The sequence below is a fragment of the Ylistrum balloti genome, unplaced genomic scaffold (assembly GCF_031769215.1).
Source record: "Ylistrum balloti isolate Yb309-2 unplaced genomic scaffold, AGI_CSIRO_Ybal_v1 Utg370158, whole genome shotgun sequence".
Taxonomy (NCBI): domain Eukaryota; kingdom Metazoa; phylum Mollusca; class Bivalvia; order Pectinida; family Pectinidae; genus Ylistrum; species Ylistrum balloti.
The window spans coordinates 183,001-197,392 of NW_026782155.1; the positions used below are offsets into that span (position 1 = coordinate 183,001).

The window sequence follows — 14,392 nt, forward strand, 5'->3', positions numbered from 1 at the left end:
TTAGGCAATCCCATTGAGGCTTTGATCCCCATATTGGTTTTTACATAGCACATGTAATGATAAAAAAATCGGCTGAAAAAAACACATGCTGAAGAAAACTGCCACATAGAAGAGAGAACTAGACCTGTTTTGCATGATATAAAAAATTTTGTTCCCCCAAATCAACCTAGTAGATTTATACTTTAAAAGAATTGTCTGGCTGTCATTCTCTGTAATAGGTATTTATGTTGAAAATTTAAACAAATTATGTCACTATACAATACTGTTCCATAATTTGTCACACTCTTTTGTTGTGCTGATGTAGCCTCTAAATAAAGCTTGATATTGAGCTATTTTTAGGAAAGTTGCTTCTGGTCAAGATGGACACTTAGCTGTCCAATGCTGTTACGAAAACAGAAACAAACAGCTTAGAGCAGTGCCTATTTATGTGGGAAAATTGAAAGTGCCCTGATATTTTATTGGTAGGGTGATGAACACTTTTAATCGTTGATAAGTTATGCAATGTAATATTATTCTGTCTTCAAAACATTTGCTGTCCTTGACTGCATTGTACAGATGGTATTGGCTGACGACAACTTCGCAACAATTGTGGCCGCTGTGGAAGAAGGTCGTGCCATCTACAACAACATGAAACAGTTCATCAGATATCTGATTTCCTCCAACATTGGAGAGGTTGTATGGTAAGGGCAGACAACTCTGTGTTATATGTTTATAGGACTTCTCATGAGGATGAAGTAGACAGAGGTCTTGAGGTTCAAACATGGGTAGATAACTCTAATAAGACTGTTATAGAGGCATTTTACTGTTAGATTATTTGGTATTTCCATTGTATGTTAGAGGACAGATAACTGATGACTTCTTTCAGCAGTTTGTGCCTTCAAAATTTGGAGAGGTATTATGGTTGAGGTAAAATAGTTGAGAAATCTATTTCCTTTAGCAGATAAAGAGTAGATGAGAACTTTCTGTATGTCTTCTTACAGTATTTTCTTGACCGCTGCTCTTGGTATCCCTGAGGCACTTATCCCCGTACAGCTTCTGTGGGTAAACTTGGTAACTGACGGACTTCCTGCCACTGCTCTTGGCTTCAATCCCCCAGACATGGACATCATGAAGAAACCCCCAAGGAGCGCAAAGGAAGGTCTCATCACTGGCTGGTTGTTCTTTAGATACATGGCTATTGGAGGTAAGGATTTTAAAAATCCAGGTCACTTAACATTTTCATTTTTCTGTCATAATAGTATCTTAGTAAGATTGTGCACTGCATCTATTTTTATTCTTGGTCTTGAAATTTCTGACATTTTTACCAACCATGTCAGACATTTTGACAACTGGCGCACACTGTTTTCAGAATGAAAGTGTCATTCTCTTGTTGAAGTGGAAGAAAAGATTTCCATTTTGCAATGTTTAGAAATCAAGCTGCTTTTGTTAAACTTGACAGGTTATGTTGGATGTGCGACTGTTGGTGCTGCCGCCTGGTGGTTCATGGTCTACGATAAGGGGCCAAAACTCAACTACTACCAGTTGGTAAGTAATTATATAGAGTTGGGTGGCAGAGTATATGGGCTTAAAAATTACAATCCTTTGAAGGTATTAATGTGATTTAAAAATCAAAGAAAGGTAACAGAATATTAGAAATAAGGACATGTAATTTAGAACAGAAAGTAAAAGCAGGTTTCATACTATACGGACATTAGGATTTGATAGTGTACTTTTTGAAACAAGAATTTCCAACAAGTTTTCGGGGAATTGGAGTTAAAATATTGGTTTTGGAGAGCAAGAAGCATGATTTCTTTTGGAAAGGAAGGAGAGAGATTTCTTTTATCATCATAATAGTATATAATTGAGGATCTTACAGAAGGGAAGTGATTTTTTTCAATGGGAAAATTATGATGTACATTTTATGATGGAAAGAGCGATACTTAATGAAATATTTCAGCCTAAGTGTCATAACCATGGCAACATAATCATTAGTTTGGGTGTTAACTGGTGCTTATCTGTCAGCCCAGAGTTTGAAGAACCAAAGCTTTTTGGTCCTATGCCAAAAATAGGTAAGTTACACTGTACACCAGGAACGGAGATAACTTTCAGTTCATAGATACTGAACATGTTTAGAATTCGGTTGCTGACTTCGAATTGCAGACTCATCACATGCAGTGCCCTGCTGAGCCAAAGATGTTCCCCGGAATCGACTGTAAGGTGTTCGGTGCTCCTGAGCCTATGACGATGGCTCTCTCTGTTCTTGTCACCATTGAAATGCTTAATGCCCTAAACAGGTATTACCCCTATTGGTCACTGTTTGACGCCATGTGTTGATCAATGGTCAAGTCCGGTTTGGTAAGAGACCCTAAAGGTCAGATGGTCCATTCCCCCAACTTAATTTAATTATCTGTTCATTTTACTTGAAATGAGACAAGATGAATGAAATATTGTTATTAAAGTAAAACCATTATGTGAAGTACATAAACATTCTAACCATGAATACTCAGTAATGTGTAAATTTTCAGTCAGTTGAAGTTAATTCAGATTTGAAATGGACTGTAGACCATAGACCACTAGTCAGCTCTGGTCTGAACTGATCTTGACCATGATCACAGCATGGTTGGATGGAGCATGAAGAGGGGAGTCATTAGACTCGCATTGGGTTAGCTCTGACACACAAACACAGGAACACTGAATCTTGAATACTTACCAGTACCTGGTTAGTTTTAATTTCAACTTTAAAAACCGCTTTTACCAAAATTCTTGACTGATATCTTGACTCTGGTTTTCCTGTGCTTGTGATGTCTTCCCAGAATTCTCCCTGGCCAGGCATATGCTTCATTGTGGTGCCCCCTGTTGGTGTACAGATGGTATTTCAGACATATGCCCTGTGTCAGTGTAATTCTGGAGCGACGGTGAGGGTATTGTGTGGTAACGGTTGATATTTCTTCAATAGACCCATCACTCACAGTGTCTGGCTCAGGATGAGCGTTTCCTTGGCGTCGACTGCAAGGTTTTCGACCACCCTGCACCCATGACGATGGCACTGTCCGTCCTGGTCGTCATTGAAATGCTTAATGCTCTCAACAGGTAAGGGTCTGACTGGAAAGGGGGCACAACCCAAAGTCTCTCACCTCAGCAGGAAAATCTCACCAATATTTCTTTTCCTTGCCACAAAAATACACTTTGCATTGAAAGACGCAATTAAATAAAATCTGTGAAATGAATTCAGAGCATTAAAAAAGTGTATAGACTTTCATTTTAAGAGTTTCCTTTGGGCAGTTAAATGTGACATCATAGGAATTTGAGGATGAGAGAAGTTTCAGGTGTTTTTGTGCCCTCTACAACAGGTATAGGTATTACTTTGTCCATAGCCTTAGTTGTGGCTTTCTGCCTACATTTCTTTTCGAGTTCTGATTTATCAAATTTTGACAATGGAAACCAATTGTGAAATTGTCCATGACAGATTTCATGATTAGTTTTTGGAATTTTTGTTTCCATTTTTTTTTTCAAAATAATAATTAATGGTTAAAACAGAGAATTTGTTTCAATTTTGAAATATTTTTTTTATCATTAAAAAATAATTCAAGTTAAAACTTCTTCAAAAAGCAAAAGTGATCTGTTCAGACTGTGGACAAAGTTGTACTGCTGGTGTGTTAGCAAATTTGCATCACAAAGGGAAAAAACCAAATCTTCTGAGCCGAGTGTACCTAGTCTGCACTTCTCCGACTCTGGATTTCTCTTTGTCCGTCAAAATTTTAGCGTTGTAGAAAACGATTATAAAATTCTGATAGTTTTGATTTTCCCATTCTTCTGTTTAACATTAGTGTTTTTTGTTTTGGCATTTTATACATTTTAATTCGGTGATGAGTCGGAGGGCAGAATCCAGTTTACACTGTTGTACTACAGAGGGAAATTCTGCTTGGACATCGTCTGTATACTAGATCTATAACTGAGTGTAAATAACAATGAAATTGAACTCTTGCATCAACGAGAAAGATGTTGCTACTAAAATATTTGGACGATTAGATATGTTTGTAAGGTTATAGATTCACTGTAGTTGGTGATTTGTCTATTTAAAAATTTTCAGATGAAATATTTGAGATTTTTACGATGAAGATGAAACCTGTAGATTGGGTTTTGGTTTGCATGTCCAGTTGTTTCCCTTTGTGGTACAAATTACTCGCACATATTCCTGTCGGGTGTCTACTCCTTGCAAACATCGATGAGCTTTGCTTGTCTTGATAAATAAGCATATTTTGGTGAGCTAAGCTCATCTGTCAGTTAGACTCATCTTGATAGCTTATATGAGACAGGTAAGCTCTTTTCTGGGTAAGCTTTGCATAATTTTATGAGCTAGGCTTATCTGGGTGAGCAGAGCTTGTCGTTTCTGTCAGTTGGGCTCATCTTGGTAAGTTTGGTGTAACTTGGTTAACTTGTCTTGGTGAGTTGTGCTTGATTTGATGTACTTGATGAGCTGTTGAGCAAGCCAAGTTTTTCTCCCTTCAAGCATGGAACATCTCACCTTTATATATTGCCTACAAACTATGTTTATAATGAGTAGACACCCCAGTCGGACCCTGGTGAAAAAAATGCATGCTGGCCCTGAGTTTTAAAAGTTTTTTTATCTGTTTTTTATTATATATTGAAAATATCTGAATATTAAAAAGAGAAGTGGTTTAGAACTTGGTGCATGCTTTTCTTGGGGGATGTACAATATCAAAGGCCAAGCATTTTGTGACTAGTAGATTTTCAATATAAATGACTATTGAAATTTCAAATAAAAAGTTTTGTTGGGCTGATGAAAGTTTGAAGATTTTTTCTGACGTCATTAGAAAGGATGAAACATAAAGGATCAATAAATTGTCATAAGTCTATGAAGCAAAACAGACGTTTTCATATGATGATAAAATTTGAAAGCAAAATATGAAATAAGGTTTGTTAAAGTGAGATTTGGAGAAATTTTCATGTGGGCAGGTTTTTGCATGTGATGGAAGTTATGAAATATGAATATAGCAGAAAAAATTTATTTATTGGAGGATGTTGAGCTGGAAAAGGTTTGTGAAGTAAATCATGAAAATGGTAGGAAGATGTCATTTAGCAGTCACAGGTCTGCAAAAAAATAAGAATATGGATTTATGGGGAGATATTAACAAAATTATGTAGTGTAATTGATGTACAGATGGAAGGATTTTGCCTTTGCAGCTTGTCTGAGAACCAGTCCCTCATGGTGATGCCACCCTGGTGTAACAAATGGTTGTTAGGAGCCATGGCCCTGTCCATGGGACTCCACTTCTTCATCCTCTACGTTAACGTCATGTCGGTAAGTTATTCACCTTTTAAGGTCATGATAGCAACCATGTTGGAAATTTCATAACCATGTCAGTGTTCTTGTGAAAAGCCTGTTGCTGGCAATAGTAGCCTGCTGTTAATCCACTCTAAACCAGATATATTGTGGGCAAATATATAGAGCAGGCCAGCTGCTTCAAATATTAATGGGAATATTACATTTAGAGAATATCTAGATCCCCATACCTGTGTGTAGGATATCTGTATCCTCTTAGCTGTGTGCAGGATATCTCTTATTTTCCATACCTGTGTAGTATATCTGCATTTCCCATACCTGTTAATAGGAGATCTGTTTCTTCCATCTCTATGTGGAGGATATTTTTAATTTGTGAATCATTTACAATGTATATGAATCTGACACTGCTTTTATTTCTTTCAGACCATCTTCCAAATCACGCCTCTTGGGCTTGAGGAATGGTTTGCGGTACTCAAGATCTCATTCCCTGTGATACTTATAGACGAAACGTTGAAGTTCTGTGCTCGCAAATTCACTGACGGTAAAAACCCATTTCTAGAAATTCATTGGATTTTGATTGTTTGGGTTGCTTACTCGACTTACTTGTACATGACTTTTCTACATTGAACAGTGTGTGTATCCCCAAGTCACCCATAGTTGTCTCCCTTGTTCCATTCCAAAGTCTGTAGCAAATTAACTGTCTTGTTTGTAGATTTTTTCACACTAATTTAATAGGCTTATCGTCATGGGAACTGTTGTAGTTCTTTTTTTTTTGTTTCTCTTACTCTCAAAAATCAACAGAGATTATTCCTGTCTCATGGTAGATTTTTTTTTCTGAAACAAAAATTAAAAAAAACAAAAAAACAAAAACAAAAAAATTAAACTTTGATCTCATTAAAATATTTAGAGAGTTTTCAAACAACTTTTATTCTGAAAGTAACTCAATAATTGGATGAAGTTTGGGAGGTTTTTTGGTGGGTGGGGTGTGGGCGGAGGAAAAGTATTAGTGGATGTGAAGGTTAAGAAAATTTAAAGAGATAAATTTCTTGTGTAGTGTGGACATTGTTGATAGATAAACCTTATCTGTTTTAAGGAGCTCTGTATATTTCAGCAGTATCACCTGAGCTGTAAAATTTATATCATTTTCCCTGTTATAAAAGTTTCAACTGAGGCAGAGATCAACATTTCTATAAAACATGGACCCAGATTTTCCATTTTTCCCCCCTACAAAGCTGTATATACGTTAGGGTTCCTTAACTGGCCACTGATTTTGGGCCTTTTTCATGTCGAACAGGGGATGACTTTCAAGTGTTAGATGTAACTGTATAGAAATGCATTTATAAATTCATCAAGATTTAGCCCATTTATAGATTTGAACAAAAATTAGCTATGATACTAGAGCTTTACATTTGATTTAAAACTTGAATAGAGCACAATTAAACAGAAAGTATTGGGGAGTCTATTTATGGTCAACTGAATTTGGGTGATATTTTGTGTTGAATATCTCGCATAGAAATGTGAACATTTTTTGTCAAATGAATTGGAAATGGTTAACGTGACCTACTTACTTACTTATCAAAAGAGAAAACCAACAAACTACTTGTTTTTGTCTATTTCTTAGGGAAACTTGTTCCAGAGTTGTTGCCCTTTGTGTAACTCTTCATTGTGATTTTACATGGGTAAAATGAAGTCATTTGAGTGATATTTGTACATGAAATCTCACTGTGATGTCATAGTTCACTTATGTATCCCATAATATTTTATATGCATATTTATTTGGAACAAGTTTCTCTAACTGGGTAGAGTGTAAGTTAATAGAAAAAATAAACAAATATACAAATCAGTTTCTGGTCACGAATACAGTGTTTATTGGATAGTAACAGGTATGTTGAAGAGTGTTATTGTTTATTTATTTGTCTAAATTGTTTGTTGGTCTTCTCTGATAATTGTTCGGGTTATTGCTAAAAACCAAGCTTGTCCTTCTATAGTAAAGTGCTTTCAGGTTTTCTTCACCTGAGGACACTTCAGCATCAACTAAAAATGATTTTTATGAAGCGAACAGATTACTGACAGTTACCTCCCTTTGGGGTTGTTTGTTTTTATGTATCATCCTTGTCTGTTGAAGTTTAGATAACTGTTTTACTCCCAGCATGTTGCCTTTTCCCATAAAAGCAGAAATTCGTAACAATTTTGCTTTTCAGTCGACACAAGTTTTTCGTTATTTTATTTTTGTATATAGCTGCTGGAATGATGAGATTTGTTTATTTCCTAGTTGGCAAAGCTTGGTTTTTCAGTAGTGCCCTAGCCCTTCCTTTTTACAGTACGAATGTGTATGTGCGTATCTGTATGCAGATGTGTGTGCATTGTGTGTGTGCGTGACTGATTCAGTGTTTATTTATATCACACTCAAGAACCATAGTGACATATATATATAAATATATTATCATTCAGTTTTAAATCTTGTACATCTTGATACCAGTTTTCACAGATATTTCATATTTTTCTGAAAAAAATATGAAATGGCTAATTTTTCACTTGAGGCACAAAACCATTCTCTCGGCTCCTGTCATGTCTACTGCCTTATTTACATTTGTTTCTTTCTTTAAAATAACAATTTTTTTTTGAAAAAATTCATTTAAGTATTTTATTCTCAGGAATAGCAATATATAATGCATTAATTTAACACATTTGGGAAATGCAATATTTTAATTGGATAGTATTAATGGAGTTCACTTTAATGTACTGTCCTGACTGTCCTTGTCCTGACAAGTTTTGGGGTAGCATTATACAGAGAGGTTATTTATTTATAAAACTGATTGGAAAGAATGGCAATATAAGGAGGTGTTTTTAGTTAGTTTTATTATTTTGATATATCTAAGTAAATGTCATTAAATTGTTGGCTCTTGTCAGTTTAATGGGATAGCTTAAAAGAAATTCCATTAATTTTTTCGTGTTAATTGGTATGGTGTTAATCTGTTAACTTATATTACTTTAACCAGGTGGCTTTATATTGGAGTGTTACATATTTTGTTTACTGGGATGGAATATTATAGTGACTTGTTGTCAGTGTTGTGTTGTAATGAGGAAATGTTACTGTAGAAGGGTCATTTTACCTGGTATAGAATCATTGTAATTGAATGGCATTATAAGGGATGACATTACGAGGACCCGAGAGCGTGGCGCCGTGAACAGTAAGACAGGGTAGCCGATTAACAGTGATGGGTTGGGATTTTTTTTCACTTTCAGTGGAGGCCTAGATAAGAGGTAATGATTTTGACAAACTTCCGCTATCTGGGACTATAACTTTAAACTTAAACACTGCATGGAGCTAGCATTCTTGTACCACCAAGGTTTCATATAGACATTTGGAAATATTGTATTTAGAATAAAAATGAAACAATGAAAACGCATCATTTTCAAATCTTGGTGGTATTCCTGTGCAATAAGATATAGATTCTATATAATTCCCTAGAACTCTCAAGTGTACCAATAGATATATATATATATATAGCTTATATTATCTCTGCAATATCAATAACGTATAGCAGTTCTATCTTAACCTCTGCTAAAGTCGGCCACACTCCCCATGGGGCCAGGATACCTGGCTTCATGTTGACATCCTTAGGGCTGGAGTTCCACCCTTCTGGGCCACTATGGCCCCAGGAGGCTGGGCTTTCATGCCCAAGGGTTACCTTTAAGTTCCACTGGGCCGCTTTCCATCTTCACAATCTTTCTCGGCTGTCCTGGCTTGTTGTTCCACTGAACAGGCAACGGTACTGCATTTCTTACTAATTGTTTTTCAATGTTACTAACTTCACAGTGTATTTATGATGTGTGAGTTATCTTCCTTGGAGTGTGTTCTCTCCCATGGATCAATGTTTTCACCTCTCAATTTTGTACAGTGAACATTTTGTGAACAATATTAGCATTTTTCATACTTCCTGGTTTTGTATCCTAGCCTGCGTTTGTACTTTTTTTTCCATTTCTCCACCCCATATCAACATTGAGATGACCAGTATTTGTGTGAGATTGTTTGAGATGAAAGGGTGCCATTGTGTGAGGTTATTTTTAGATAGAAACAAACCCCCTGTGTGATGTGACTTTAGATAGAAAAAAAAATCACCTGTTTGAGGCAATTTTAGATAGAGGCATGCCTCTGACCTATATTCATGGATTTTCCTGAAAAAGAGACAGATCTTAATAACTTTTAATAGTAATCGGGGCATGCCTTTTGTTGACTCTGTAAGGTGACAGACCAGATATAAATATCAACTTTATCATCATATGGTTGATTAGAACCAAGTCTGTCAATTTTTCAGTGCTAAGAAATGCAGTACTAGCCAAAATTTGCCTGTTGCTAAAGCGTAATAGAAGTCCACCTGGACACGCCCCGCTTTGTCGGAAAGTGTTCTTCTGTGTAAAAGAATGCTCACAACTCATTCCGCGGGTGCTGATTTCATTTTTTTTTCTCTTATTCAAATTTTTTCTTTGTGTTTAAGAATAAAATTGTATGACAAGAATTCTTATTTCTTTTTCATGAAAACAACCCAGAATTTGTATTGACAAAGATTCCCATTTTTATTAAAACATGGAAAAATTCTGCATGGTGTGTTTAGTTATGATTTGTAAATAAAAATGATTCAGAGAGAAAAAGAAAATAACTGAATGTTTTTCTCTATTTCTTGTTATTCAAACTTGTTTGCCTCTGTCGTTTCTGTATGTTTTGAAGAAAGCCAGCAACTTTCTGCTTCCTGTTAGAACTAGCCTCGGTACTGTATTAATGCATGGTGTGATATATCATTGATTTGTATGCTTGGCTTCATTGTTACTTTTGGAAATTCAAATTTCAGCAGAGATTCATTTTAAAAGCTGGTTATTCTCTGCCCAAATTCTTCCGAAGCCATGGTGATGTTTCTGTGGTATAGGTTGTTGTTTTGTCTCCAGGTTTCGTTAAAAATGAACGTATTCTTTCCCAGTGCTGTAAAGTGTCTGTATGGTGGAACCTCGTTACTGTGGTCATGCCCAACTTTCAACAGACAAAATCGTTTTTCAGAAGTGTGAAGAAAATTTTATAAAATTTAAAAAGTCATCCAGTTCATAAAAGACAACCACCCAAAAATCCAGAGTACATCGGTTCCACTATTTTAACACATCATCAATGCTCTGTTTTATGATGGCACTTTTTAAAAATGCACACACAACTTTTAACACCTTAACATAAGTGTTACAAAACGTAAAGGTAAGGAATCTGTAGGCAGGTCTGTAAATTAACTGTTCAGTAGACCAAAGATACACATTTTATGACAAAAAGTATTATAGTAACAAAAGGGAAAAGTCTGAATTCTGTTTCATGAAACACATATATGCATACTCAAACTGGGAATATTACTTAGTGTAAAATTGCTGAAGCAATTATATATGTACACCATCCCATTGTTTAAACCAAATTTTCCCCAAATATTTGCAAAATTTGAAAAAATCTGGTGCTTGAGTTAATGAAGATGTTGAATGAATACAAGTAACACCTTATCTTTGGAATCATTAAAAGCCGTCTGTATAAACGAGATGATCCTACGCAAGACAAAATATCCAAAACATTATAGAATTATTCTCTGATATTTATAAAGTGTACATCCTATACTTCCAAATAAATTTCCACCATGCTACATCCCATAATATTACATATTCAAGGTATGTAAATATATGTACTGCCTAAACCAGAAAACTATATCAGTGGGATTACTAATTAATATGCACATAATTTTTAATACACCATTACTAATGCAAAACAATTAGAGGTCAAATACTATTGCCTTAGCTATTTAGTGACTAATCAGTTAATGGAAGGCAATTTCAAAGAAGCAGTGTTACCTGTGTTATAGGTTTGTCCTGCAGGAAACTTAGATTAGGGGAACAGTATACTTGTGTCTCAAAGTCGGAGAGTATATAATATACAGTATAATATATATTATATATATATATATATATGGGTGGGGGTTATTGCCCATGGAATAGGGTACCTGCATACAGTCGAACCTTGTCATCTCGAACTCCTGTAACTCAAAGTCCCTGTTTAATTTGAAGCATTTTGCCAGTCCCTGTCTAACTTAATCAAATACATGGCTATCTCGAATTTTTCCAGTGATCCTGTTGAGTTTGATACAATAAGGTTCAACTGTACAACATAAATTTTGATGAAAATACAGCATAGTGTTATCACCTGGTGCACTGATAAATCGTAATCCCCAGTCTCACTGATGTAATCAACCATGTTGTAAATTTACAGAATGCAAATACTGATTTATTTTTGTTTGCTCTACAGTGTAAATGTTTCGACACTATATACAACAGACAGGTAAAGAGAGTGACATGTTTTACCTGGATTTGTGTGACGCTTATGTCCACCAAACAAGACCCAAGTCCAGTTACTTTTTTAAATCTGTCCAGTGTTGCGCTTTACCCCTCAGTTGGAACAAGTTTTTAAGATAAGATTTGTTACTGTTTGAAAAAAAATCCTTTTTAATCCCAAGCATCTTTTTTCTTTCCAAAAAACAAAACCCTCAGGCAGTTCTTCTCCTCTCAGTTCATGCTGCTGATGAATATGTTTTTTCCTTGGCAAAACTTTTTTTATCAATTGTTACCTTGCAACCACAGGTACTTGACACAATGTATAAAAACACAATAAATATCATTATTGTTGTGTCAGACTCCTGTGCTCTTATATTTTTTTTATTTGTCATCCTTCCATTCATTTTCCTTGTTTAGTTCCACGTAGTTGCCTTTTTATGCTGATGTCTTCCACATTTTACTGGGACAAACCCAAGTTTAAAAATGCAAATCCTTGACTACCAAGCTTTTTGAACCAGTTTTATCGCTATTTTTCCCAAAAGGACATAATTTTTTCTTTTTTCATTTTTTGTTTTATGCGAATGAGTTAATTCGACTTTGTGTCTTGCCTATCTCGTCATAGTTGCAAATATGTTTGCCTATTTGAGCAATCTCGGACAAAAAAATGCTGGTATAACTTCGCACATTGACCTGGTGTCCCTCGTAAGGTAGTAAAATTAGGAAAAATCGTGATCACGTTGATGTTCACTAAATTATACCATTACAAGCCCTCTTGAAGTTGACACCGTTCTGGCTACGCATAGGTATATAGCTCAGATCTTGGTCATACACGCGCTTGCAAGTTATTTGAAACTGAGAAGACATCGATCGTTATCCAAAGCGTGTTTGGAATTTTAGAGATTTTCTATACGGAATGGAAATGATGCCTGAAAAGAGATGGAACTTTTCGCTGAAAACCTAATCACGTGACTTGATGATGGTGAAATCAACCGTGTCGAAAGGATATTAATGTGGACAGTTGCCAATATAAATCTTTTTGTTCTACGTGTGTTTAAAATGCACAATTCATCTGGTATTTCTGAAAGGGTGCTGCGTAAGATAAGAGTTGGTTACAAATGCCTTTGAGATAACATTGAAGCTGGAGTTTCCAAACATTTTGTACCGACCAAAAAGACACGTCAATGTTTTAGGTTGGAACTACCACTTAAATATTTCTGGGCCGAGTCATTATCAGTACAACAACACAACTTTTCTGTCCTCTAAACGTATCTGGAAACACATCTTAAACACCTTTTTAGAATGGGTTCTGATGATTTCAAGTCAATAGTCAATATAGCATGATGTGGACAATTTCATTTTGTTACTAACCATGTACAACTTATTACATAGGGAAACACTACGTAGACGTTTAAACTTATTGTGTTGTTGAAGTGATAGTGTTTTAAATATATATATGAAACACTTGGCCTTGAAGGTTATTGTTTTGTTTAATGCTGCTGATGCAGTTTTACGGTTGATGGAGGATAAGAGAGGTGAGAATCACGATGCTTTGTTGTTTTTATGATGATAAGGCTTAGAACTCTCTAGAAAGCATGCCAATGGTATATATATATATATATGCATGTCATGCCGAGTTATGTTGTCTGTCTCTTTTCTTTCTTTTTAAAGGAATTTTGGATTTTTCATCTATTTTGCTTTCACAATATATTAGACGTAGCAGGTATATAGATATTGATACGGGTAAAGAATAAGAGATATATTGATTGATCAAACGTTTTTGTTGCCATTCAAAAGAGTATTTGAATAAGACGTATTTCACTGAAGCATTAAATATTTTTTATCCCGCGTTAATTGTAATTGGCAGAAGATTTAAGTATAAAGGATTTTTTTCAGTAAAAACATCCTGGGTAAATATACTCATATAAAAATTAATCTAAATTATTCAGTATTCATATATTTGAAATTGCCAAAATTTACATATTTGTCCGTGAACTGTGGTTTTCCGTTAACGGAGTAGATATACAAAGTGAATTGTGATCCTCGACTCGCATGTAGAGCTCATCATTCCTCGTTATTTTCTCATCTGGTAATGGATTTCCTTCATTTTCAGTCACTTTCATTTGTTAGCACGAAGTGTTATTTTGATGTAAAACTGAAACCAAAGTTTAACTTGAATGATTTTAAATTCTCTGATTTAAATTGGAATTATTTAAAAAAGATGTTTTAGGTAGAATGATTCCTACGAAAGTGATTCTTTATCAATGTAAAAAAAAATTCTTGTACTAAAACCTTTATAAATAAATGTTCATTCTTTCTAACTGTCATAATTTGAATAACTGACCATTGCACCCGTCCTCACATCTTTCTTCAAAACGTACTAATAGTCATCACCAGCTATCGCCACTTTCCTAACAAATTGTGAAAAATCATCAGCTTAAGAAACTGCATTGCATTCAGCTTTTGTGCTCAATGAGCGATTTAATAAGTTGTGACAAAACGGCCAATTTTACCAATGGTACATGTACATTCCGTCAATTTTTAAATAAGTATACAAACATAATGAATGGCATTTGTGATATTATAATGGCCTTTTGCCTAATCGTGAATATTATCGGCCGAAACTAACATTATCGCACCATTTTTTCTTAAACCAGAAAAAGCTTGGAACAATTTTCAAGTCTAGAAAGCAAGCATGCACAAAGTTGACATACAAAATGGATTTTCATAATACTAAAGAATGATGGAATAAGGGATTCGTTC

General features: G+C 35.1%; 1 protein-coding gene across 3 annotated transcripts in view; it reads left to right on the forward strand.

The window, feature by feature from the left end:
* The window catches only part of LOC132550909 (calcium-transporting ATPase sarcoplasmic/endoplasmic reticulum type-like), a 50,179-nt gene that overhangs the window by 31,246 nt on the left and 4,541 nt on the right, over nt 1-14,392 (forward strand). For 2 of the 3 annotated variants that reach the window (XR_009554234.1, XM_060215010.1), the window contains exons 21-27: nt 554-680; nt 981-1,183; nt 1,439-1,524; nt 2,140-2,273; nt 5,185-5,302; nt 5,708-5,825; nt 11,607-11,639. Coding sequence is in view for 2 of the 3 variants with exons in the window: in XM_060215010.1 (XP_060070993.1) it covers nt 554-680; nt 981-1,183; nt 1,439-1,524; nt 2,140-2,273; nt 5,185-5,302; nt 5,708-5,825; nt 11,607-11,611 (791 nt within the window). In the remaining variant the exon portion in view is untranslated. Of the gene's footprint in view, nt 1-553; nt 681-980; nt 1,184-1,438; nt 1,525-2,139; nt 2,274-2,935; nt 3,070-5,184; nt 5,303-5,707; nt 5,826-11,606; nt 11,640-14,392 lie in introns of all 3 variants that reach the window. The other variant, XM_060215011.1, reaches the window with a different exon arrangement.